General features: G+C 38.0%; 1 protein-coding gene across 9 annotated transcripts; it reads right to left on the reverse strand.

The window, feature by feature from the left end:
• On the reverse strand, positions 1-27752 carry LOC137255222 (cAMP-responsive element modulator-like). 9 transcript variants are annotated; one of them, XM_067792642.1, is made up of 7 exons: positions 27600-27752; positions 21525-21703; positions 20742-20827; positions 16831-16976; positions 11091-11261; positions 8776-8935; positions 1-1132 (listed from the first exon to the last, which is right to left on the reverse strand). In XM_067792642.1, exons 2-7 carry the CDS (start codon positions 21699-21701, stop codon positions 988-990), a joined length of 885 nt encoding a protein of 294 aa, XP_067648743.1. In that variant the 5' UTR covers positions 21702-21703; positions 27600-27752; the 3' UTR covers positions 1-987. The 9 variants fall into 9 exon arrangements, with proteins under 9 accessions (XP_067648743.1, XP_067648750.1, XP_067648748.1 ...); XM_067792649.1 differs by having other exon boundaries at positions 11097-11261; positions 27600-27722; XM_067792647.1 differs by having other exon boundaries at positions 1-881; positions 27600-27722.

Here is a 27752-nt window from a genome sequence, read left to right on the forward strand (position 1 = left end):
TGAAATGTAAGTATCTGTATTTACATGTAAAACATTACAATTCCTTTGTTTCGGAAACTTTAACAACAAGCATATACAGTGTGCTACATATACAATCTTACAAATAACAAATCCAGGTAACTATATGTAGATAGACACTTGGCACAAGGGGTAAAACACCCCCACAGTTACACAAGTACGTCTGACAGCAGACATAAAATTTGACTGACCAACAAAACAGATTCACAATATATACAAACAAAATGGTGAGATTTAAATAAGTATGAGACATGGGAACAAATCCTTCCATTGAGAACATGTTGTTGCTCATTTAGAAACAGATAAATGAAATTCCACTCTGTCATCAGCTAGCACCATCTATCTGTTGTACAAACAACAGAGTGGAAAGGACCAGCACTGGTCACCATACTAGGTCTGCACCAAACACTGCACTTCCACTAAACACTTTCTTCACTTGCCACCATGGAGTGATAATCTTGGTTGGCCATCCATTTCACCTGGGCCTGACTGTACAGGTAGTGTCTTCTAACATAGGTATTATGAATAGAATACACCAGTGTGCCTAGGAACACAACACATTGAGTGTGTACACCCATTCCTCACATCCAGATATTATGAATATTGAGACTGGAGTTTCTTCTCTCTTCCTTCCTCTCATTCAAACCCTGAGGTATCTCCTGCCCCTCATGGGACTAATGCAACGTATCTTGTCCACTCAAGACACACATCTGCCATTCTATGTATCCTTCTGACAATATAACTCTTTTAAAGCTTTCAACTCTTCAATTAAAGTTTTGTTCTGATTTTCTAACACTGCCACTCTGTTTTCGAGGCACTTGACATATTCCTTCTTTTTTCTTCGACACTCTCGAGCAGCTTCTCTGTAAGATGAATACAATTACAACTTTATTGAAACATGAAAATCCTTTCAATTTTCACACTGATCAAAGGCTTTACACTCATGTCCACTCAACAGTGTCAAGTCTCTTATCCATCCTGCTGACAATATAATTCTTTCAAAGCTTTCAACTCTTCTATCAAAGTTTTGTTCTGATTTTCCAACACGGCAACTCTGTTTTCGAGGCACCTCACATATTCCTTCTTTTTCCTGCGACATTCTTGTGCTGCCTCTCTGTAATTTGAGTGAAAATGTTTTCATTTTAAAATATGAAATGCCAAATTTTCTTTACTAATGACAAGAACAACCAACAGGTTTAAAATTACCTTGAAACAGAACATGAATTTCAACACTGGTTAACACAAACAGCATCCAATATGCGGACATAAACACTACAATCAGAGGCAGGCTCATCTTGAGAGTGTCACATAACATTGTGGTTCAGTCATTCAAACTCAATGCAACTGAATTAAAGATTGCTCAGAGAGAAGCACAGTAATAGCAGTGATAGTAGAAATAGTAGCAGTAGTAATAGTGACACAATACTTCCACCTGAGCAGCACCATACATATATGGTGATTATGTTGAGTACTTCTCTGAATCAAAGTTTCATGTCACAGGTCTTGTACAGCATGTGACTGTGGCACTTACCAACAGCAAAACATCATGCAAACACATAACTTCATGGTGTGATTTAGTAAGCCTTGACAAATAAACATAAGGAAACAGATATCTTACCCAATCTTAATTAAATTTAAAAGGAAAATAAATAATTCATTTAAATTCTGGGTGTTCGATCATATTTTAATCAACCACCTAAAGCTTCAATGTTATCTTTCAACGTTGATTTCAATAATACAACTTCAACTTAAATAAGTTCATTCCATGTCTAGATACACCTGACAATTTCACACTTGTAAGATGCTATATCCCATTACTTATTTTTTCTTTATATTTTAATTTTTACGGAATCAGAAAATTATTTTGAAGAGCCCGCTCATAACTCATGGCTGAAAGTATCATGCTAGGTTGAGTCTTATGTAAAACATTTCAGATGCAAACATTTTTACAGTAAAAATTGTGCCCAGTCGTGAAAACTGAGACTACGAAAGCACGTCATTTCTGACATGGGACTCATGTTGCATGATCGCATAAATCCGATGGAAATAGCACCTTTGATGTACAATTGACAACTTCCTTGAGTACTTTTGTTGATTTCATTCAATAGTGCATTCATTTAATGTAATGATTTCCCAGGAAATATCGCTATTTTGCTCTTTGCCAGTTTACATGTTTTTCAATAATATTGTGAGAAATAGTTTCTAATTTTAATAATCTGTGGTCAACTGAAATGTAATAAGTGTTTCCAGACATTGTGAAAAGTGACACATTTATAAATGAACCGTATGTCAGGAAGGTTACTAAATTTATACATAATCTTGACCCAACAACTGCCTGGCCATGGCCAGTAAACCAGTCTCTGGTGTCTGGGGACTTGGTTTTCTGGCCTGTGGTGTTGAATGGGTTTATTTTCAAAAGAAATCCCCTCTGTGCCATTAGGGCACTCATATGGGAAGAAAAATGTGCCCAAAATTTCGTTTCCCAATCAATGTTAACTAAATGTCATCAACATGTGCACAGAAATATAATTCAGACCAATGTCACTGATATCAGGCTCCTGAGATCAACTTGCAAAGGTGCAACTCTTAATGGCTAAATCACATCCTGACAACAAACATGACAGATAAGCAGAAATAATAACTTTATTCAAATCCCTTTGTCTCTCTTTCTGCCTATAAGGAGCTCTTAAAGTGTTTGTTGACTGAGTAATGAAACTTATTCAATCATGTATCATAGCAACATTATATAGATGATGAACAGTTTAGAGACTGACTTGGCATATGCCAAATCAATTGACATTTACATTACCCAAATCTGGATGACTTTATCTGTATGATTAAACTCAAGATAAGCGTTCAATAAGGATGAATTAAAGAAATGGTACAAATATTTGCTGGCCCATTAATTCAAATACTCTTGACGATCTAAAGAACCTCAACTATTTTTAAAAATTACCTATTTAAGATATTACATGGGGTGGTGTGGTAGCCTTGTGGCTAAGGTGATTGCTCATAGATTCACCAGATGGGCATAACATGTGAAGCCAGTTTTTGGTGTCCCCAAATGTGATACTGCTCTAATACTGCTAAAAGTGGTGTAATACTAACCTCACTCACCATAATAGTATATCATTTGAGACAAATTTTCCTTTAGCCCAATGCATTCAGAATAACATATAATACAAACTCAGAACTACTTGCACAAGAATAAGATTGTTACATCAGATGTGTCCTGACTGATTACTACAGTCAATTTGGTTTCAAGTGATTATGTTAAAAAATTTACCTCCTGGATGCTGAGTTTTGTTTTTAGTTGTACATTTTCATACGGTTTGAAAAGTGAAAATTGTGTGAGATTTGTGTCTGCATGGTCTTGTTTCTTCATACTGCTATAAAATTACACAGTAATGTAGAATGCTGGTATGGTATGAGTGCAAATACCTCGGTTGTTGGGGAAAAAAAAAAACAAAACAAAAAAACAGTGCTAAATGTTGTCCAAAACTGTTTACATTACAAAACAAGAAATTTCTGTGCGTTTTATCGTCTACCAATATAAGCACTGTGTTGCGATTTTCATAATTTGGCATCTTTTCAGAAATTTTGAGTGAAGAAAACTAAATTCATTAAAAATGATTCACAACAAATGTCAAAAATGGATTTTCCTGTACAACACCAAACAACTACATAGAGGTCATGACAAAGATAAGGGAGCATAACTCAGCTTTTCTTAACACAAGGTCAATGTAAATCAGATTAATTGGAGAAAAATTGTTGTGGATAAGGACGCTATATTTTTGTTATGCTTTGTTCACCGTGAACCTAACCATACTTGAATATTGCCAAAAACAATATTTTCAGCAACTGTTTATTCAGTATTGAATATTGTACATCATAGGAACTAATGTACCTAGCATAAATTGTACTTTTGGCTAAGCGTTATCTTCTAACACTTGTGTAAATGTTTAAAGGCCACATGCAACCAAAAAATCAAACATAATTAAAACACAATTATCACTTATTCCAGGACCCCTAAGTAATGGAAGGAATTACGGCAAATTTGAAGGAATTGCATCTCAAATGTAAACAAACGCAGCCCACTCGCAAAACAATTGCAGCGATATCGGTAATTTAGCGGTAATAACAAACACAACGCCCCTATCGGAAACAATGTCGGTAATACTTGAAACAAGCTTGGCAATCTTCCGAGATTTCTCGGCTCCGTTCACACATCATGAAACATGGCATCACTCGAAGAAGCACCCGGCTTGGTGAGTTTTGTTTTTACTTTCTACTGTTTTCATTTTTATAATTATCCATCTTTGACCACCCCTGTTGAATGTGTTTAGGTGTGAGGTGTTTTCGAAGCTATATATAATTTTTTAAAAGAAAAGATCGTCACTGCAAAAGAGCGTTGTAAGTCATGCCCCCGGAGGTTGTTTACGTCTGAAATCAGGAAGCCTCCGGGGGCATGGCTTATGACGCTCTTTCGCAGTGACGATCTTTTCCTTAAAAAATATTCTATAGCTCTGACAACATCTCACAATAGGGACTACCACACAGAAAGGAATGGTACTGTCTTTCTTGAGTGGGTGAATGATAAGTTAGTCCCAAATGGACTGTAGAAACAGGTCAGGACCTATCTGATGTAACAAGCTTATCTGGTACAAGTAGTAGAGTTTTTCAAAATTGTTTGTCTGAATGCATTGGGTGAAAAGGAAAAAAAATCAATTTGTGTCAAATTTTATGTTATGGTGAGAGAGTTTAGTTTTACGCAGTTTTTAGCAATATACCAGGAACATCACAGCAGGGATCACAGGAAATATGCTTCAACGACTGTACCCATGTGGGAAATGAAACCAGGGTCCTTGGCATGACAAGGGAACACTTCAACCACTAGGCTACCACAGACCCTGAATTCATTCTTATTGAACAGTGGTGTTGACTTTACTTGTGATACAAATGAAGTCATACAGAATTGGGTAATGTGAATATGAATTGGTGTGGCATATGCCAAGTCAGTCTCTAAACTGTTCATTATCTTAATAATGTTGCTATGATACATGATTAACTGGGTTTAATTACGTTGTCAACAAACACTTTAAGAGTTTCTCATTGGCAAAAATGGAAACAAAGGGATTCAAAGAAAGGACTACTTTTGCACATCTGGTGCCTTTTGGTCATGTTTGTTGTCAGGATGTGATTTAGCAGTTAATGAGTTGTACCTTTGCATGTTGATCTTTGCTGGTGTAAGTAACATTTACCAACAGGTTGCACTGGATTATGCAAGCAATGAATGGACGTCTTTCTGGAGTGGGCAAAAGATAAGTTAGTAGCCTAAATTTGCCTGAAAAAAGCACTTATTGTTATGGACTATGCCCCATATCACAGCGTGCATGATCAAGCCAGTGAAGCACCAACTTATATCAGCCGAAAAGGTGACATGTCAATGTGGCTAGACAATGTGTCAATCCTCAAAAAGACAACAAAGCCACAGGTGTATGAAATAATCAAACCATCAAAATGTGATCCAGTATAAAAGGGGCAAAATTAGTGAATTACATTAGAAGTAAAAATCCTGCTGTCTTATGACTCCAGCCTTTACATCGCTGTGGTCTTAATCATATTGTTATGGGGCCTGTCAAAGGTGACATTGCACACCTAACTACAACCTAGATACCTGGAAGCGATGTGTGGCTAAAGTGGAGGACGACTTAGAACAGGATACTAGTTACATGATGGCTACCATTCCTCCCTTAGCGGTGACAGTAAACAACATCACAGGCATTTCTCATCACAAGACTGATTATATGACCTGGCTGAATGTGATCCATGATATATTGAAATGGCCCATACTAGTGAGGAAACAGTGCAGTTCCGCCAACCATTTTGTCACCCCTTGGAGTGACGCATGAACAGACAGTTGCAACTGTATTTTGAATATATATATACAAACACAAAAACAATATTTTGGCCTTATTGGACCACCCCTAACGAGCCCAGAAACGCCCCATCCGCCAAGAAGAGGTAACTCAAGGTGATATCCTCCTCTTACCATGGTGAATGTGATCAGACAGAATGTGGGGAGACAGGTGGTCCTACCCCAAGATGGACTCTCTTCAAAGAATCATCAAAAAATCATTTGCTTGATTCTTTTTCATAAGAGATCCTGCTTGGGGTACTTAAAAGCATAGGACAGACTCCTACATATCAGAAATTCGTAGAACCAATGGAAACCCTCAATATGAAAATAGATGAAATTCCCACTTACCCAGTTGCATGTCCATTTTCCGCTGATGGGTAAGGGCACATAGGTCGGACAAAGGCTAGGCTTATGAGTACTACGTAACTAATTCAGTGAAAAATTAACCACCCCAACTCCATTTGGAGGAGGACAATAGGTACACACACCAAATATCGTCACAGTAAAGGATTCCAATGGAACAAAGGTATGACAGATGCGCTGAAATACTCTATAGCAAAAGACACTGCAAGGTTCAAAAAAGCACTGCCAAAATTACCATAACTACCAAGGCGGCAGATTGGAAGAGCCCAACACCAACAAGGTTCGTACACAATTTCAAGACCAACATCTAAGGCTTTTTGAGGGCCAATAAGACAAACAATTATATAAGTAAACACAATAAAATACTTCTGAGACACTGTTAGTTCTAGTCTGAAATCTTAAAACAGCACAATGCAATACCGCAGAAAAAAAAAAAGAAATGGAAAAAACCCCCCCCAAAAAAACCCATTGTACAAACAGTCGTGTTTGTAATCCAGATTACAAACCCTCCTCATCCACACTTTAGATGTTACTGAGCAGACCCAATTTTCATTTCATCAAGTCTTTACTCGGAATACAAGACTTTTCCCAGGCTATAAGAAGCTAAGAGATCAAATTCCAGGCCTTTTCAAGGTTCTATGAACCCTCTCCAAATATGGAATGCAGAGGGAGAGAAATTAGAAAGCTCTATCACCTAGAGAATGATGACTTTGTCTAACGCTAAGAACTGTCTAACCAAACCAAGCACACTCCAGAGAGTGCCAGTCCAGTTGATAATAGTGAATCAAGATACTCGGCCAGGTTGAAATAGCTGCAGAGCAGATCTCATCAATAGGCAGAGCTGCTGCATATGCCCTAGAAGTGGCAACAGCTCTAAGCAAGTGAGCTTTCAACCTTTATGCAGGAGTTATCTCTTTGTGTTTTATGTATATATTTCATACAAATGGAAGAGACAAGCCACCTAGAACTATGTCTTTCTTAAAGTAAGTTTGTGGTCAGTCGACAGCATCTATGTCGCCTGCCCATCTACCAGGAATTCTCTGTGTGTGTGTGTGTGTGTGTGTGTGTGTGTGTGTGTGTGTGCGTGCGTGTGCGTGTGCGTGTGCGCGCGTGCGTGTGAGAGAGAGATTCCACAAAGTGGCCAACCACTGAATCCTGGAATTTGGGGGCGGGGCTCCATTCTGTCATAGGAAGTCCGGCAAATACGGTAATAGTACATGAGGCTTTGCCACAAGGCCCATGACAACCACACACCAGCTCTGAGCCAACCAAATGGGTGCAAAGAGCTGGGTAGCTACCTGCAACCTGACCTTCTAAATTAACGGTACTGGTGGACAGTCTTTCCTGTCCCTGATGATGCAGCCATATAATGAAATATATAACAATCACATTACTACAAAAAAAAAAAAAAAAAAAAAAAAAAAAATGGGCAGCACCCTTAACAAATAAAGAACCACCCCAAAACACACAGTCAAAAATCTATGTATACAATGATCTTGCAGCCCACATGGCAGACAGAAGCACAAAATGATGAATGAAACTTTGCCTATGCTGATTTTACGGTCGTGCAATAAAAAAGAAGTAACCATACACATATTATTGGAGTCAGAAGTACTCATCACAGGAATTCACTTGTGTAAGCAAGTACTGAAGCATGTCTTTACTGTGGAAGGACAGCATGGAAAGTGAGGTATGAGTGCCTAGGGTTACCTATTCTTGGTGGATGGGTTCATTCTGGGCTCTACAGGGGTGGACCAACAAGGCAAAAACATAGTTTTTTGTTTTGTAAGTATTTTATTCAAAATATAGTTACAACTGCCGTTGGAATTTTTAATGGACATAAGAATGCTTTAAAGTACCCCAAGGAGGATCTCTTATGAAAAAATAATGAACAATATTACATGATAGTTTCTTCAACAACCTATCCTGTGATCCATTGTAAAATGTGAGATTTCCGCCGAACAAGTTGGGTACAGAGGTATCAGGTCCATGTGTTTCAGTACTCTTACTATTGTTTTGTGCACTTATCTCTATGTCCCTACTACTACTACTACTACTACTACTACTACTACTACTACTACTACTACTACTACTACTACTATGCTTAATCATAAGGTTAATATTTGTGATACTCAATCACATGACATGAACCTGGTTTGTGTGAAATTATGTGAAAATTTTCATTTGGCAAACAAGTTGTTACCATCAAACAAATGGTGACTAGTTAACTTGGGTTTGATCTAACAATATTAAGTAATAGGTATTCTGTATCGCGTAAGAAGGTAAGAACAACCATTTAGCTTTTATTTCTAAGCATCACTCTTGCAAAATCAACCCTTAAATAATAAAAAAAAAAACATACATTAAAATGGGAAGCACTACTGTATTCTGCAGTCAGAATTAAATTCACAACAAAATATTGGTGAATAATACCTGTGCTAAATATGATGTCAATCAGACAATACCATACATACCTATTTTTAAGCAGCCTAAGTTCTCTCTTGCGCGACGCCTCCTCCCCATGTCCTCCTGGACTTGTGATAGGACTCCCGGCTGCAGCCATCACCACTCCCTGGGGAAGGGCACCTGATGTAGCAATTTGGTATGCCTGAACTCCTGTTCCACCAACTGACACTAAAACATAAAGAGGAATTAGCACATAAGTTCTTGGGGTTTTTTTTGTTGCAGGAACGTCTATTACATTCAAAACATAAACTACTGTATTTACACTGAAGTAGGAGTGAGGGCAAAGTTTGGGCCCAAGTGTGCGATAGGAAATTCTATTGTGCAAGGATTAATCTTACAGTAGGGAAGGGAATTTCTTCTCTGTAACTGGGATTCATTAAAGGTCAGTAGAGAGCTGGAAGGAGCACCCACGTGTGGCTTTGGAAATTGCGATGAACAGTAGTAAAATTATTTATGACTGGCATCATGTACATACTGACTTCTGGTTACTCAATGCATATTGCATCCACATACATGCAAGTATGTGTTCTGAATGAATGCCTTGTCCCACAATTCTCCCAATCCACTGTGTGAGCATTTGCTCTTCATATACTGCCACCAGTTTCCACCATGACGGAGAAAACGACTCCTAAATTTTTTTTCAGCATGGATGTAGAAAACCTGTTGACTTGACTCTCAAAAACATGCCCATGACTCCTGGTCATGGTACCAGGGTGTCATGACGACTCCTTAATGTTTATGCCTAAGGGGAACACTGTGCAACTCAGTTATGAAGTGAAGTTGTGAAGTTTTTAAAGAAATTTTGCAGGTTAACATAAGGAACTGTGAAGGATATTTTTTTTCAAAATGATTATATATGTCTGCAGTGAGGAGGATGCCTGTTGAGTTTTTTTTTCATATTTACAGCGTTTCTCATACATACAGGTTTATGTAGGTATTCACTTTACATAAAATCAAAAGTCAAGGTGAAACTAAACTTTTAAAGAAGGCTTCTGACTGTGCCGCCTTCTAATTTAATCTTTTCTGAATGCTTGAGTAGTTGTTAAGCATTCACAAACAATATCATGTAATCCAGTCTAAGTAAACTTAGTCTCAGTGTATTTCATTACATTCCACCATTGAGTCTAACAAAACCTAGTAGAAGGTCGCGTCTTGAGCGACCAATGACCGTCCAATCAAACGCGAAACGGTTAAATAGATTTACCAATCACACAACGGCTACTATTTAGGGATCGGAGGGACTTTCAAAATATTCAGGTTACTGACACCAATCTCTCCACAAACAAAACTCCGCACATAACACGATTATTTGACCTGCAGTATGTACGCTTTGGGGTTTCTGTTGACATGGTTATCATTAGCAAATTTTTCCGCAAGGTGACAGCCTTGAATATTGCCAAAAACACCATTGTCAGCGACTGTTTACTCACCGTTGTCATGGTTGTAAGTATGCTGTGTGCATCACCCAGAAACGAGAGTACACTAAATAGCATTCAAAATCGTTCAGGTACTAAACTTTTCAAGATAAAAGGTTCAGAAGGTATGTGTGAATGTCCACTTTCACGATTTGGTAAGCTGTGTTCTGATTGGTCAATCTCAAAGGTTACCTGACTCGACCTGCCATAAGGTTTTGTTAGACTCAATAGTGGAGTGTCATGAAAAGTACTGAGGATACGTTTACTTAGACTGCCATGTAATCAGTCTAAATTGTTGTAAGGGAAATGTAAAAAAATACAAATATCCCTAACTACAAAAGAACTTAAAGAAGACTTAATGTGTAAAAATTCTGAATGACCAAATAGCAACACGTCAGCTCCCTGACTAATACATGCACCTAGTTTGGATAAGTGATAGTTCTACTCGAGGAACAACACCAACCTCAATTAGAGCCTAGTGTAACTTGTGGCAAAATATTTAAATCACAAAGGCACTACCTTGGAATCTTACAAATTTTCTAATTGTTATCTCAATAAGGTACAGGAACTTTTTTTCGGAGGTGTCCCATGCCATGACAATTTACACTTGTCCGAAGGGTAAAACCAACTCTGTGGTGTATACACCAGTTGTCCCACTTCCATTTTGTGGAAGCCTTGGTGGCTGAGTTTGCAAGGTGGCTGACTTTGAGTGCTGGCAACACTTCAGGGTTTGTTTGACCGTATGTTGTTGAAACATATTGAACTGTTATGCTCTAACAAACAAAATGATTGTGGACAGACTAACAGAAAAACAGGCAGACAGAGGTGAGCGTCACAGGGCTAAAAATGTGAAAACAAAACACACATTTTGAAAAAAAAGAAATGGCTATCTACCAAATAAACCTCACCAGTACCCGGTATATAGAACTGCCCATCAGGTCCCTGTGCATACTGAACAATCGTAGCCCCCTGAGCCCCTGTTGAGGGACTGGCATTTGACATTGTCAATGTCTGGAGTCCTTGTGACACAGGTGTACCATCAGGATGAGTCGTAATCTGGATGGCCCCTGCAGGAACAACTATAACAAAAACAAAACAACTCATGAAGTGTTAGCAACAATCCTTTCGTATCAATACTGTATCATGGCTAAAGTTAATGATAATCAGAACAAGAATGCAATAATGTCAGGAAAAGGTTCTAATACACAGAATGGTTGAACTGTTCACCTGATGAATGACTTCATGTGAGCAACATGGTACATCATACCCTCTGTGAGTTATTGCCAGTGTAGCACAATTCTAAAATGTTGTGGGATTTAAATGAGACCAAGGGGAAAGGAGGGGGTATTTTTTTCCAGAAATGTCAAATGGATTTCATATGTTGAAGGCTTATTCGATATCATTTACAGTAACTACTCTCATCGTTAATGGATGTTTCCACAAATGTATGGCATACACTTAGGTTTACAAATGTATTCTACTGTGATTACACGATGCCATTTAGAAAGTGGTCAAATGCAACATATGTTATATTTGGGATTTCACTTTCTTAGACTGAGCTGAGCAGGCTAGGCGGCTGACTTTGTGTGCTGGCGATTAGGTGCCTGACTCTGAGGGTGCGGGTTCGAATCCCGGATGGGACTCAACCGAAAAAAGTACTAGAATTTGTACTTTACTAAGAAAGTGAAGTCCCAAATATGACATATGTCGTATTCTACTGTATTGGTCAGTAACATTTACCAGCAGGTTGCACCCTGTGCACATAACCTGATAGCTTCAAAACATAATAAACCATCACAGTAATAGCGTGTGCGCTCGTTTCCTCCTGAATAAAGTGTAAATTTCTGTGTTTGTACATCAATGTGCTGAATTATTATGCTTGTGTACACATGTTGATGACGTTTAGTTGACAGTGATTGGGAAAAGCATGTACCTTCTAAATATTCTAGGCACATTTTTCTTCCCACGGATGTGACCTAATGGCACCGAGTTTTTTCTTTTGAAACTCCCCAGGCCAGAAAACCATTCAAGATGTCATGAGTCCCCAGGCACTGGAAACTGGTTTATCAGTCACATAGTCACATCAAAATAATATATATATAATTTTCAGAACCTTCCTGACACATGGTTCATTTATTATATCTGTCACTTTCAACAGTGTCTTAAACACTTATTCCATTTCAATTGACCATATATTATCAAAAGAACTAAAATTAGAAAGTGTTTCTTGCAATCTTTTTGAAAACGTTCAAACTGGAAAAGGATAAAATATCCTGGGAAATCATTATATAAAATGAATGAACTAATGATTAAGCTCAACAAAAGTACTCATAAAAGTTGTCAACTGTACATCTAAGTTACTATTTCCATCCGTCAGTAATGATGTGGGCTTTCGTCACCTCAATCTTCACACTTTGGGCATGACATTTTTTTCATGCACAAGAAACTTTCATCAAAGGACTCAACCTAGGATGATAGTTCCCTGAAGGTCCAATTTTATACATAGGTAGTGATTTCTTGCTTAAAATGTTCAGAATAGAACAATTTCAACCAAAACTTTTGCCTAAATCTATCTATTTTAGTTCAGAAAGGCGGTATCCATTGCTGTAATATGATTGGCCGTCTTAGGTCATGTGTATGATTTTCACCATTTGCGATTCTTACAGCAATGGCAGACACAAGCTTCGTTAGACTTCAAATAATGTCAAACAATATGATGATGATTAAAAAGTCGCCAAAGTTTTTGTTTCTTTTGTGGTTTAAGTAGATAATACAGCTTCATAAGATTTCAATTTTTAGTGGAATAAATTTATTTCATTTGAAATCGTATTACTGAAATCTAGCAAGATAACACTGAAGCATTCAGAGGTTGATTGAAATAAGATTAAACATCCAGAATTTAAAAGTATTGTTTTTAAGGTAAGATTTAAGATTTGGTGTGGGGAGCAACTAATATTTTGAAAGTGTAACCAAAATTAAGTTTCAGGTTGAAGCTGATGCAATCCCTTCAAGTCAAACTAAACCACACCCATAGCAGTGGTGTCATGGAACAGTTACCATTTAACTATCGCAAAATGTTATAGTCATGACCTTGTGTGAATTAAGCACTGTAGGAGGGTCTCTCAAATAGAAGTAGGATCCCAAGCTTGAAGTAAAGAGTCTATGTACACATAATCAGGCTCTTCTGCATAAGTCAACCCACAGACTTGACAGTGATGAAAGTATGTACTTTTTCAGACGTATTGGAAGGCAAATTTTTAGATCCTGAAGGACTAGAAATGTTCTCATAAATCTTTGAATAGAATCTCTCTCTTGGCTGTAGAGCCAATGTAAACATCGAAGTGGCCACAGATATTCCAAAGGGGAATATAAGGGATGCCTTCAACTGGTACTGCTGGCCTTGATACATGGAAACCATAATATTTCCTGGATGCTTGAGGACAGAGGATGTGTTAATACATCTTGAAGTTGAAGATCAATGCTTGCAAGATAATTCGTCTGACCCCAATTTCTTGAAACAAACTACGTGTTCAGTTCCAAATAGTTTGGAGACTATCAGTTCTGTCTAACATTGATCTACTTTTGCCAACACAGTACGTTTATTTACTAATTTCTGTTCAATTCCATGATCATGCTGTTAAATAAACAAACATTTCACCTGTATAAATGACCAAGTTTAATTTTATGCTACACTCAACAATATTCCATCAATAGGGCAGTTGTTTAAATAATCAGGTCAGTACCAAACAGTACAGTGACATAGCATGAGCATGTGTCAACCATGTTAGCGGGTCTGACCACCAGATCCTGTTAGTCGCCTCCTATGACAGGCATCGGTGACTAAAGATCAATTTTAATCTTCATGGGTCTCACTTGTATCAAATTTATCATTTATCCTGCTGAGAGAGTCTGGGCTGATGTGTGAAGGCCAATATCACCTGCCACTTTCATGATGATTCTGCCTCCTGAATCTTGTCGAAGGACACACAGCTATGGTTTGTGCAGTGAACTTAATATATATCATCCATACCAACTGATTGAGGAAAGAACTTGTCAAGGCCAGCTGGGTGGATAGGCAATGTTAGGGATGTGGGTTGTTTAATAATTTATTGACCCATGCTTCAAAGACAACCTCTTTTCGATACTGTTACTGTGTGACAGTTCTGTGTAAATAGCTATGATGGGGACATGGAAAAGCCACATAGCTAAACCATCAACCAGTAGTGCAGACTTTGAAAAATAACGCAGAGATAGCAACTGTCCTCCAAAATAACCTGTGAGACATTCATAGAAGGGTGATGGAGACAATCCTGAACTGAGGTGTCCATTGAAGGCATACATGCTGAAGATGATGCGCTCTCTCTCTGAATCCAACTTGGGTGAAAAGGAAGACTTTGAGTTGCAGCCTAGTATTGATGATCTTGGGCCTAACACTTCGAACACTCATATATTTGTATCTATGTTGTCATGGAGAGTTGTCAACTGCAGTGGTGACACTCCTAGTAAGGGCAAATGCAGAGATAAGCATTTGACAGTATCATTCTGCAAATGTCTGAAATGAACGTTCAGTCAGAGACCATCCAGTTTTCTTTCTTCCGCTCACTGTAAAATTTAGGATAAGGATGAATGTGGTTGGAAGTTTTCAACTGCATTAATCCAATGTGCCTGGGTCTACATTAGGCAATTTCTCTTCTCAAACACTCTCCTCTGGTTGATCATTAAGGTGACCATCACTGACTGTTTAAACTCTCCAGTGTTCACAAATAGCATCAGGCCCTCAAACAAATCAGTCAGATTTGCAAACAGTCCAATAGACATCTACAATCTACCAGTCCCAGTGTCTTCCTGTATATTCCACAATGAATTTGACTGAAGTTGTTGTAGATGACACATGACACTTGTTCCTGTTTATAAATCTTCTGTTTGCAAATACTTTGATTGCCAATTATAAGAAATGTTAGATCTGAAATGTGTGCTTATTTGTATTCAATAAAACTAAAACTATACATAAGGACAGATTTCAGAGCAATATTAATAATAATCATAGAAGAACCATTTACACAAAGGGTGAAAATCTATGGATGTCAACATCTGTAATATGTGGGAGGTAACATTTCAAGTATACTCTTAACTGCTCACCAAAGCTCTCAGTCAATATCAATGTCTTCAGAAAACTTATATTTCTGTAAAGTGTTTACTTCAAACACTTCAGATCTATGTGCTGCGGCTCGGTTAACAATATTACAAAATTAATTTTACCAAAGAAAGAAACCAACACCAAAAAACACAAGAATGAAACAAAAGAATGTCATCAGTAAAAGAAATGAACAACATTTTCAAATATATTTTCTGCAATTGCAGAGAACAAACAAGGAAAATTTCAGTACCATCAGGTTCAAATGATGTATCGCATGATATGACAAAAAGTAAAACGAAAACATTTATTAGGTAGGCCCCACTGATACCTACATAAGACTACATTTTACTGAATTATAAACAAGAGTCCTCAGAAGATGACATATCCGCCTGGTCCCCACATACTTGAAAGGACAAATCATCTGAGAGTTACTTTATGTTTTCTTAGATTAAGTTTGAATCATTTCCAATTTAAGTCATAAAAAATATAAATGCCATATATCTGTAAACAGCAAAAGGCACCACTTCAAGATGTCTCATATATCTACCAGGATCTGTTGAAAGATATCAAATGGTCTGTCCCTCCATTTTGGGACCAAGTCAGAATTGTTTCAATGGCAACCAGGAAAAATAAAAATGCCAAAACATTGTAAACAGAAAAAAGGCACCACTTTGTGGTCTGCCTCAAATATCTGCCACGTTTTGCTGTCTTGAGTAGTTTTCGAGTTCTGCTCCAGAAACGAAGCCCATCCCTCCTTTTTGAGATGAAGTCCAAAACATTTCCATGGAAATTGAGAAAATACTAAATCACAAAAAACACCACTTTGGGGTCTGCCACACATATCTATCTTTTGCAGAAAAATATTAAATGGTTTTTGAGTTCTGCTCCGGAAACGAAGCCCATCCCCTCCCACCAAAATGTTCCATGGAAAAAAAAAATAAATAAAATAAAAATGACAAAACTCTGTAAATAGCAAAAGGCACAACTATAGGTTGAGATTATTATATCTTTCAAGTTTGGTCTAAAAATATTGAACAGTTTCTGAGTTATGCTCCGGAAACAAAATGATTATGGACGGTCGGATGGACAGACGAGGCGTTGATTATGTAATGTGGGGCAAATAGCCTTGTAATGGTTGGCAACTGATTTTTCATCAATATTTCCAAGGTACTACTATCTCCTGGTTCCTGAGGTTCAGTGGACACATATGAACGGAGCTTATAGCCTCAATACTGAATGTTATTCTTTGTAGTCAGAAATACTCAGGCACAACGTCCCTAAAATTATGGCAAAAAGACGTAAACTTACAGTTATTAGCTGGTATAATCTCTGTTGACAATCAGCCCTTTTTGAAACTTTAAAACCTTGGCCAACCGTAAATGACATCCTCATTCACTGTAATTAATATCAATTATGTAAACAATTTTATGTAGGTGAGGTGTACATCTTGTTTGAAACTGGCAATTTATCAATGACTCCTAAGTACTTTTTGACACTGATGCATTCCATACCTGTTGCTTGCTGGTACTGCACAGCATTGGCTGAACTGGTGAGATTCTGGGCTGCTTCATTACTTTCCTGACCATCTTGGCTTTGACTGTCATTAGATTCATCATCCATCTTGGACACAGGTGATGATAAGTCATTCAAGATCTTTCTGCAAGAAAGCCAACCTTTCTATTTAAAATGTATCTGAACATTAACTTCTTTTTTGATCACTTACAGATGAAAGCTCATTTATGTAACTTTCCATAAAAGATAAAATGCATCAAAATACTACTGCTAACCTAGAGACAGACAAAAGGTGTATGAAAAGCCACAATGTCAGCTCCTGTTCCTTGGTAGAAGGCGACACTTTATAACTGTTCCATAATTGAAGAATCGTTCATACATATATTTAATATTCAAAGCTGCACAAAGAAGTGAGTGAGCAAATTTAGTTTTAAGCCACTTTTAGTGATATTCCTGCAATTTCGCCACAGGGCACACCAGAAATGGGCTTCAAACCCTGTATTCATGTGGAAAATTGAACGAGGGTGATCAGTGTACATAAAGAAGAAAAATGGACCACAAAACTACCTACTGAAAAGTTTAAAATTGGAACTTGGTATATTTATAATACTTATCCTCCCTATCCAAGAATGGGAATGATGGGGAAAGTTCGGATGAGGAAGAAATATGCTGTTAAGCAAAGCTGTAAATTCTCTCGAGTCAATCATGAAGAGGAAACATACTGTTAAGCAAACTTTAACAAAGTTTCTGGAATGCGTGAGTCCCGCATTCGAACCTTCCCCACCATTTTCATTCTTGGACACTTTACTGGCTTGCTAAAAGCATGCAGTACAACCATCGGTTGAACCTTCGGTTGAACCTTCGGTTGACCAATGTGACTTCCTTTTCTTGTCATTCTCACTTTGCAGCAATGTAATAGTACACTGTGCTGCAGCCAGGATTTCCTTGGAAGGGGCTAACTGCGCTAAAATGTGGGCCATTAAGAGAAATTCAGACAACCATTGTCTTCATGGTTATTCTAAACACTTACAGCTAAAACAACCATAAGTAATTTGTTTTTCTCACATTGTTTATTAAATAGTTTTTTTTTCCAAAGGGATTAAAGTCAAATCTCTACATCTGTGTGTCATAAGAAAGACAAGGATATGTTGATAATTACGTGCCTGATGTGCAAAAACATGTATCAGATGACAATTTTGCACCCGGGTACATAAATAAAGTGCTAAGGTATGAGCAATTTGTGGGATCCCCGCAATTACTGATACACAGTCTGGCTGTAGTGCTGAGTACATATCTAAGCAGTGGGGATGGTTGGACGGGCATTGATCACATGAGAGAATTAGTATTAGAAACATACAGCCCTGTAGATAAATTATTAAAATTTTAAAACTTATCCTAGCTCACGTATTGTACTTACACCATATTTAGATGGTGGATTGCAAATTACCCTGAGTCAAGTTGTTGGTAACCATGATGTTGCAATGATGCACAAGGAGGAATTCCTCTAAGATGATCCACTTCCTTGCCTAGGTGCCCAGCCTTCCGCCTACAGGTGAGTCGACTATCAGGACAATTGAAGGCTGGGAGATCCCAGACATGCTAAGACGTCAGAAAGTCACTGCTTGATATGCTTGTGTCCACCTCTGCTGTTGTGGAAGGGGGTGGGGACCTCTCCAGGGTCACTGCCAAAATGATGAAATGCCCTGAAAAGGCTTGCTTAGATCAGGGTTAACAGGGGTGTTGTGAGACATTCTTCTCTGTTGGAACTTAAGTAGCTTGACAAGCTTAATGGAAACATGAAACTGGATTTCTTTATGACTTCAAATGCAACCTCTCTAATAGTGCCATTAAGAGCAAAGAATAAAGTAGCTTCACATTCCCAACTGGAGTGTAAACTTGTTGGAGTAGGAGGGCGATGGAATCGATGACAGCCAAATGTTGGTAGGTGATGGTGATGGAGGTATCTGGCAAAGCTGAGAAGGCACTGGTTCTGATTGATGAGACTGTCTTGAGATAATTTGTGTGTCAAATATGCAGGTTTTCTGCATCATGGCAAACAATGAGATGGGATCCCCGATCTGGGAAAAGTCGTAGGAGACAGAATCCCCAATCCCGATAGGATCATGACTTGAGAAATGTCCACTGCATCTTAGATGACAATGGTAGAAGGTGAAATGGCTGATTGTCTTGTAATGTCAGAAGAAGATGAAGAGGAAAATGTTGATAGCGTTCCACCTACAGAACTATTTACGACAGCTATCTGGGTAGTAGAGGTGATCCAGTTTCCGTGAAAATTGAGGTTGGGTTTGAGGGATGAAATAGACGCCATAAATTCTCTGACGGATAAAAATCCAATTGAGTGTTCAGGAAATCATCTTGATCAGATGACTATGATGGTCTATGCACCTTCTAAAATGGCCTGTAGTGCCAGCATTTCTTGGGGATGAACAGACAGACATGTTCTATCCAGGAACCAACCCTACAATAAGCTGTAAAGTCACCGTTTACGTCATCTTAGTCCAGGCCTGCAAAAGTTTTTCTAGAAGCTTTGTCCTGGCCAATGGTAATCTAAAATTAACTATAGTCAATAGGGACAGCCCAAAAAACAAGCATTGTCTCTAAGGTGACATTATCTCCCGCCGAAATTATCGAATTAAACCTAAAAAGTAATGAACACGAAGGCAGAGGTTTAAGATGAAGATGAAGATTAAATGCGCCTTTCCAAGATGAAGCATGGCGATGAATAAAAAAATCCAGTAGCCAGTTCTTCTTCTTGTTGACATGCAGAAGAACATGCTGAAATCACGAAAGTGTCTCCGTGGCCGTGGCCACCAAAATCTACTGTGCCCTGTACCTTCCCTAAATGAAGCTTTATGTCAAATGTGAAGAAAATTCAGAGAACAGTTCTTGAGGTATCTCACTGACAAGCTCAACATGCAGCTTAACATGCTGAAATCTTCAAAGTGTCACCATGACCTTCAAAATTATGTGAAGGTCACCAAAATCGACTGGGCCCTGCACCTTCGCAAGAATAAGCTTGGTGTTGACTATGAAGAAAATTCTGGAAATTGTTCTTGACATACCTCGCTAAAAGGTTAAAGTCCCCTTGTGACCTTCAAATGGAGGTAAAGGTCACCAAACCTGCCTTTTACAAGGATGAACCAAGGTACCAAATACGAAAAGAATATACTGAATGGTTCTTAAGATATTCCAGGGGAATATCACCCATGATTATGTTTAGATGAAGTTTTAATCAACTGCATGCGACGGTAGCATAACGATTGGCAAAGCAGGCAGGTGGGGTACAACAAAGTCTCCGGCCTTGTCTAGATTAGGAGATATATTGTACTGTGAACATTTCAAGTTTGGGTCATCTCAAATTTTTCATATTCTTTATAAACATCTTAAATCCTTGTAGGGACATGAGGGCGTGTGACTCACGGAGGCCAAAAACTTTGTTCCAGTTTGCTTAACACCATGTTTCCACTTCATAGTTGACATAAAAGATTGTACAATACATGAGATAAGATAAGTTTTAAAAATTACTTCTTTATCCACTATACTGGTACTGAGAAAAGATATTACAATATGCATCAACTGAAAAGCAGTATACTTTTGACTTTTCTTTCAAAACTTATAGTGATCACTGTTGATCACTTGACCGTCTGGTCCTAACTCAATTAATTCCAGACCGCTGTCAATTTGGAATACTGCTGAGTGTGGCATAAACAAAACACACTCACTCACTCATAGTACTGCTTATTAATATCTTCATGAATGAATAAGATGGGTCCCATAACACCTAGAAATAGCACTGCGTCAAAGTGATCAACGTGGAAAGAAAACATGACATCTTCCACATGGATGAAATTGATGCTAACAAAATAACAAATTTTAAACTGTCTGATACCTATACGATGGCCTTCTTGCTAGGATCTCTCTCCTCTTTTTGGCATCTGAGTCATCTGAAGATAGTTCATCATCAACAGCAGCAACCTGCACATACAGACAATAAACAGTGAGACAATTGACACTTATAATTACATTGGCAGTATTTCAGCTATATCTTAAACATTATTACCAAAATGAAGCATGAAGCTATTGCTAAGGTTCACCATAAAGGAACTTTTTTGATCTAATTATAAAATTAGTCTTTACTATCAGTTGCTTCAACTGACACTTAGTCCAATGTTTTTCAATCACTAATATCCAAGAGGTTTTTTTTTTTATGAAAATTGCACAAGTAAACCTTTTAATGAGTCAAAAGAGGAATTGAAGCAGTTCTATGCAACAGTGTAAGGATATTGTTTGGGGAAATTATTTTTCTGCATGAAGTGAATCAACTTAAAAAAATTCAGACAGAACTGGATGGTTCCTCTTTGCTTGATATCACAAAAAAGTATGTTTATATCTTCACATAGACGTTCTCTGGGAATGCTGACAGTGACAGTAATGCTGCAACTAATAATAGTCCTTGTAGATGAGAATAACCACAAAACTGTCCATACTCCTATCATTGGCTACCTGGAAACGAATATACAATATATATTGGTATACCACAACTTGTTCCAAAATTCAATTCGGGGGTCTGCATTTCTAGATAAAAACATCAAAAGGTGCAAAAAGAAATATATGATTAATCAAATTATTGGATCATATCTTTAATGGAAATTGTTAAGAAGTGTGCACTTACTCGGACAACTTGAATAGTCTGGACATTGCCAGTACTGCCAGCAGACTGAATGACGGAGTGTTGGTTTGACTGTATCACAGACTGGACTTGGACAGGCTGGTTGGGAATAGTCACATGAACTACTGATATACCTTGTGAACCATTTTCTAGATCTCCTTGAGCATTGCCTTCAGACATATCTGAAACATACCAACAAAATAGCCCTCTCAAAAAGATGGTGGGTTAATTCAGAATGTGTAGACAAACATGTTTGCACAACAATGGGAAAACAAATCCTCAACAATTTCTACTTTAACTTAATTGCTAACTCATACCACAACAACCCTTGCAACAGTTCCAGCTGTGTCAAGTTATCACACCAGAACATATTACACTATCGTTGATCAACTTTCTGAGGAATGTGCAGTATGATCACTTGCTAAATATACCAGCTGAATATGAGGTAAACTAACCTGGCCTTAATGTAAACCATTTTCTCTGACACTTGGATGCTAATGTTTTGTTATGTTATTTCATTTTAGCAAAAGTGGAATTAATGAAGAGCCACTTGAATACTGCAGAACATCATTTAAAAATATTCAATATTAAAAATACCCCAAACAGAAAGTACTCTTCTTATAGAAGCAAAGGCAATGCAGTTAGTCTTGTTTGAAACAGCTGTGTTTGGTATAATCATAACAGTTGCTGCAATAGGCCATTGTCAGTAATAACACAACATATTATGGCACAAATTACTCAGCTTGACATCCAGGTCAAATTTTGTTGCTGTTCACTACAAACAAAAGTGATGGGGGCATATTTTAAGCCATGTTGGCTCAGGGTTAAAAGCTTGAAGCTAAGACTAGTAAGAGTCAAACTGACTGACTGGTGCTTGGTGGTCGTGTATCATTGTACAATATCTTGTATGTCAAGACCAGAACCTTATACGAAAGGTGACCTGAAATGTTCTCAGCTAACTCAACAACATGGAGTTTGGAGCAAATTCTCATGGTTCTTCTGTGATGGTGCCTTTGACATGCAACAATGGCAGCTAGCCAGCCCATGTTTGAAGGGAATTTTGGGTTTACTTTCCCCAGTTTGACGACTTCAGTAATAAACAGAATATTATATTCATGTCCATGACATACAAATTTTACAACATTCATGCCTAAATATCGACAAAGAACCTGTTCTCGCTTGGGAAATTAGGCACTTGTGTCGTAAGCATAGTATAAGACTATGACATGGGCACTTATATAATATCCTCTATATATGACATCCTGATTGTTGAGGAAATAGTCCACCACAAGGATCCTTTTATAAACAGCTGATGAACAAGCTTGACCTTCTTCATCGGATAGACACTGGATGTTTCCATTGCCCTGACTGTTACTTAGTCTGTGATGTTGGTGAAATTACACATATAATCATAGTTTATAATGACTGAACAAAGTCAGTTTCAAACAAAGTTTTTACTGGATTTTGTCAATCAGGAGTCATGGGTGAAGTGCTTGCACTACCCCCATCAGATGCATTCTAAGATATGACCTGAACATTTGATGAATCATCATGAATATGACAAGACACCATTTTTGTAGCAGCAGTTGAAGGATTTCCCAGTCCTGGATAATTTTCAAGTCTTCCTCTTTCCATCTTAATGTGTGTAGAAATAAGCTGTCTAGTTATGTATATACCTCAAATGCAGCCATGAGAGCATAGAAAATATTGAGCATTGTACTAATATGACTTTGTGAGACATGACATTGATGATTGTCATTATCAAGATTAAAATTCTAAATGTTTTCCCTTGCATAGAAACAGTTAAAAAAATGTTTCCAAAGACAAGACATACTTGGCAGCAAATGAAACACAAAGTAGGCTTTTTGTCAAGTTTTTGAATAGAGGACAACCACAGTTTTGCCTGATATAGCCCCACATATGGCCGTAAGTAGTGGACTATAGCAGCCCAAAGACAGATGCGTAACTGGCTGCTGTTACTCTTGCTTGAGTTTAGTTCCTTAAATAAATGACGCAGATGAACCGATCTTGCGTTTAAGTTTTCACTCAACACAGGAGATAATGAGCAAGACATGTAATGGTGGAAGACAACAGCCCAGTTCTTTAACTACAGCAGATGCAGAGCCACCTCAGGACAACTTTCCAATGGTCACTAGTGAAGGTATTGTTTGTGTCGCGTGAACATACACCTCCTTGTGTCAATATTAAACTTTTTTATTACACATACCTTTATAAAGGATACCTCAGAGTGTAAAGCATGCTTTCCAGGCAGAGCAATCAAAGAATGTGCTAAAATTATGGTCTTGCTGAACTGTCTTTTGCTGTTCAGTACATTACAAAAGTCCCTAGGTACAATGGTTTGAATGATTACAGGTTTGAAATTTAGAACGACACATAAAAGAAATGTGAATCTGTGTTTTCAGTTTCAGAAAGCATGTTTGTAGAGTTTGTACATGATCAATCAGCTCTTAACTTAAAATATTTTATTTGATGTACAGAAAAAAGGAAAACATTTTTTTCAGTTTACCGACATACACTTGTATTTTAGTTAATGATGGACTCCTTGAGTATAACCTGACTACTGAACTAACTGTTTGGTAAGGGAAAATACAGTGTTTGTACAGTCTTAACTTAATTGCCATACTCAGCCAATCCTCGATATATCTCTACTATATCCTGGATTCATCTAATAATTTATTACCTCTCTTTGCTGGCTTTTTATCAGATCAGGAGTCTATGTAGGGAAGTTGAGCATACCGATCACAACTCACTTTCACATCTTAAATTATGATTCAACTTGGCAATACAAATCATATAGAGGCACTCTCACAAAGAGGTAGGAGGAGTTCTTGCATATATTTTTTAAGTTTCAGACCTGTCAATTTTTCTGAACAATTCCTCAAAATCTAGGCTCCGATGCAACCGGTATATTTGTTGACACTGGCAAGCTCACTGTAGCCAAATGACTACTATGAGGATATGGAGTCAAGTGTTCACAATAGTGTTTCAAAGTAACAGGACATGGGGTCCTGTTAGTTTCAGATGTCGTCTGACCCACTGAAAATTCACAGGACCCACAGAATTAAGTTAAACAAATATTTTAGACTTAACATTTCTTGTAATTAGCATTGAAATTATCAACATTATATAATAACAAACATAAGATTTATAAACAGCAAACAAGTGTCACATGCCACAAATAACTTCACACAAAGACATTGTGAAATATTCAGTCAGACACTGGGGCTGGCGGGTTGGTGATTTCTGTCTGACCACTGGCAAATCTGCCAGATTTGTCAGAGGCTCAGACACTATTCATGAACACTGGGAGTCAGCAAAGGGAGGTCATTCATCCCAGATATATCAAGTCAATGGTGAGGATGAAAACTTTTGTGGAGGATATCTCTGACTGGACTAGCAGAAACATGCTGAAATTCAATGAAAATAAAACAACTGTTTTTCTTCAGATCCAAAACCTGCAAATACAGGGACTGGGAAAGGCAGGGGCTGTTTTACACATTAGAATGAAAAATGGCCCCTTAAAATTTAGAAGTTTACGATTTATACAAGGACAGTGGCCCATTCTAAATTCAGAAAATGACTAAGAATCCTGAAAATGTCCCATTGTCAAAGATCTCTTTCCCAGTCCCTGCAAATATGAGTAGCCTAGACATAAGTCCAATGCTATTTTGAAGTCCTGCTACCACCAGATCAGACACAATGGTGACATACGGCAGTACTTCACAAACATATGCTGCAAGACTTTGGTTCAATCATTGGTCACATCCATAAAGGATTATGCCAATTCCTTTCTCTATGCAGTCCCCCAATCTCTGCTGAGTCAACTACAAAGAGTCCAAACTGGGTTCCTCAATTAATAACTTACACTAGAAACCGTGATCACACATTACCAACCCCAAAATTCTTGCCCTGGTTGCCAGTGCATCTCAAATACCAATACAAGATTCTAATATACACGTTCAAGGCAATAAAACAAACAGCACCACCATATTTGCAAGAACTTGTACAACCATACAAACCAGCATGGTCTCATCAATCCGAATCAGCTTCATTGCTTACCTACCAAAGTCAAGAACTTAAATGTATTGGGAACAAGTCCTTTGACAACAGCAGGAACACTTTGGAACAAGCACCCACCAAGTCTGAGAGAGTATGCAAGTCTGCATAGTTGGCATTATATTTATAATTGTCTCTTTGGTGTTTAACACAACAACAATCAATATTCCAGCTATAAGATGGCAGACTGACCCAACTTGGATCATCCTATCTAGTGACATCACATGAATCAATCAACACAACATTTGTATCCAATGACATGCCATCCATCAAATCACCAACCATCCAATCCGCATAGACATATCACACAACAAGCATAGATTGTTGTCCTTTCTTTTAGTCCTAACAGATATTTGTTTTACATAGCTCATTTGGTAAACTGCAAGACTAACGATTAGAAAGTTTCAAGTCTGCATCTAATGCATTTTCTCTGTGAAATGTAAAGTGACCATGGAAGATTTGACAAATTCCAACAGTTCTAATTTGGAGATTTACATTATGTGTTGGCCAATTTACAGGTGTCATTGAGTATTTGAAGCACGGGAATACATTTGGAAGCGACGACATTTGTGCTTCAAATACTCAATAACACCCGGAAATTGGCCAGCATATGATGTTTATTGACATTGTAAACAAACCGTAAACCAGAGGGTTTTACTGTCTACACTTGTTTACATCGAGTACGAGTAAAGCAGTGAAGTGTCGTCAGCTGGAGGTTTCAGCTGGTTCCCATGGCAGCATCTGGAGTTGCTCATTTGTGACGTCATTCTAACATTACGTCACAATATAACTTGAATGACGTCACCACTGTTGATGACACAACAAAACAATTGTTTGCGATGTTTCTACTGGTCAATACACAGCAAACACTCTTGCAGTTTCCGGGAATCAAATACCATTTGTGTTTTTTTAACCGATCAGATTACAGAATACAGCGACTTTCGGTTTACAAAGCAGTTTAAAGATTCCTCTACAGAGGTGGGGGGTGGGGACGTGTACAGAAGTCTTACCAAAAGACCAAACAGAATGGTATGAAATTTTCATTCAAACTGTATTAGCAGTAACAGCTCCACTTTTCAGTTTCATAGCAGACAGGTCTAGCAGGTCAAGTATTTGACAAGTGAAACCTTGTATATAAATCTGAGCATTAATGTAAAAACTATCAAGTGTCAAATTGTACACTTGGTGGTTTTTACATTAACGCTCAAAATACACCAGTGGGTTGTATACTTAAGAACATCTGATAACCTAAACTAAAACAGCTTATTGAAAAGAAAGTTACAACTGGAGATGATCCCTTAAAAAAGTACAAAAAAGTACAAAATTAAATTCCATCAAAAATTCAAAGTTCAACGGCGGTTTATCAAGAATTCATACAAAGGACCTGGCATTTAAATGAAAGAATTCGCACACAGCTCATTTTCTAATGTATCTGCCTTTCCATCATTTTATGTTCAATGGCCGATCAAGAGTGCTAATAGGCGGAAGATCACAAAAATATTTTCATAACTAGTTCTGATTCTTCGACACAATTTAACACAAGTGATAACAAATCAAGCAAAGGACACAGAACAACAAGTGTACAAGCCGATGGGGGTCAACAACAAATCAACATCCAATCACCCACGACTGACCTCGATTTTCATTTCAAGTCTGTCAGCATGGCTACCGAGAGAAAATGTTTCAATTTACCAACGGGTTAGCGCTTAAGGAGTTCCTCATGGCTGGCGGAATAAAGTCGGGAAGACTAGAGGTAACATCTGATCAAAGGGGTAACCCCGTGGTGACTTCGTCATCAAAGGAGAGAAACGGGACAACACAAGGGAAAACCCCGGAAAAAGTCTTGAGTCGCTGACTAAAATGCAGACATGGCTTCAACAGATCTACTAAATGTGGCTGACAACCTCTGGAATGTTGTTCTCTGTGTCATGGTCGAAGCAAACTGTGCCAAATTTTCGTGATTCCCGCACGACAACACGTTTGATTGTTGTGAGTACTTACCGGTTACGTACTTTTCGTCACCAACTTTGCCGCAATCGGAGTGGATAAATTTGCAGGATACGTAGTGGCCACGTCAAAATACACGATCAGCGTCACAAGCTTCAACAACAAGCCTCAGCACTTGAGCAATTTTAGGTATTCCTACGCGGGAGT

Source organism: Haliotis asinina, chromosome 11, assembly GCF_037392515.1.
Source record: "Haliotis asinina isolate JCU_RB_2024 chromosome 11, JCU_Hal_asi_v2, whole genome shotgun sequence".
Classification (NCBI taxonomy): Eukaryota; Metazoa; Mollusca; class Gastropoda; order Lepetellida; family Haliotidae; genus Haliotis; species Haliotis asinina.

What these genes read in the sequence shown, in the direction of transcription:
- LOC137255222 (XM_067792642.1), bottom strand. Translation starts at nt 21,701, where the DNA reads ATGTCTGAAGGCAATGCTCAAGGAGATCTAGAAAATGGTTCACAAGGT. An exon ending in GTTCTATATACCGGGTACTG is followed by an intron (nt 8,936 to 11,090) that starts GTGAGGTTTATT and finishes TTTATGTTTTAG; the next exon opens with TGTCAGTTGGTGGAACAGGA. An exon ending in CTTAGGCTGCTTAAAAATAG is followed by an intron (nt 1,133 to 8,775) that starts GTATGTATGGTA and finishes CTCAAATTACAG; the next exon opens with AGAGGCAGCACAAGAATGTC.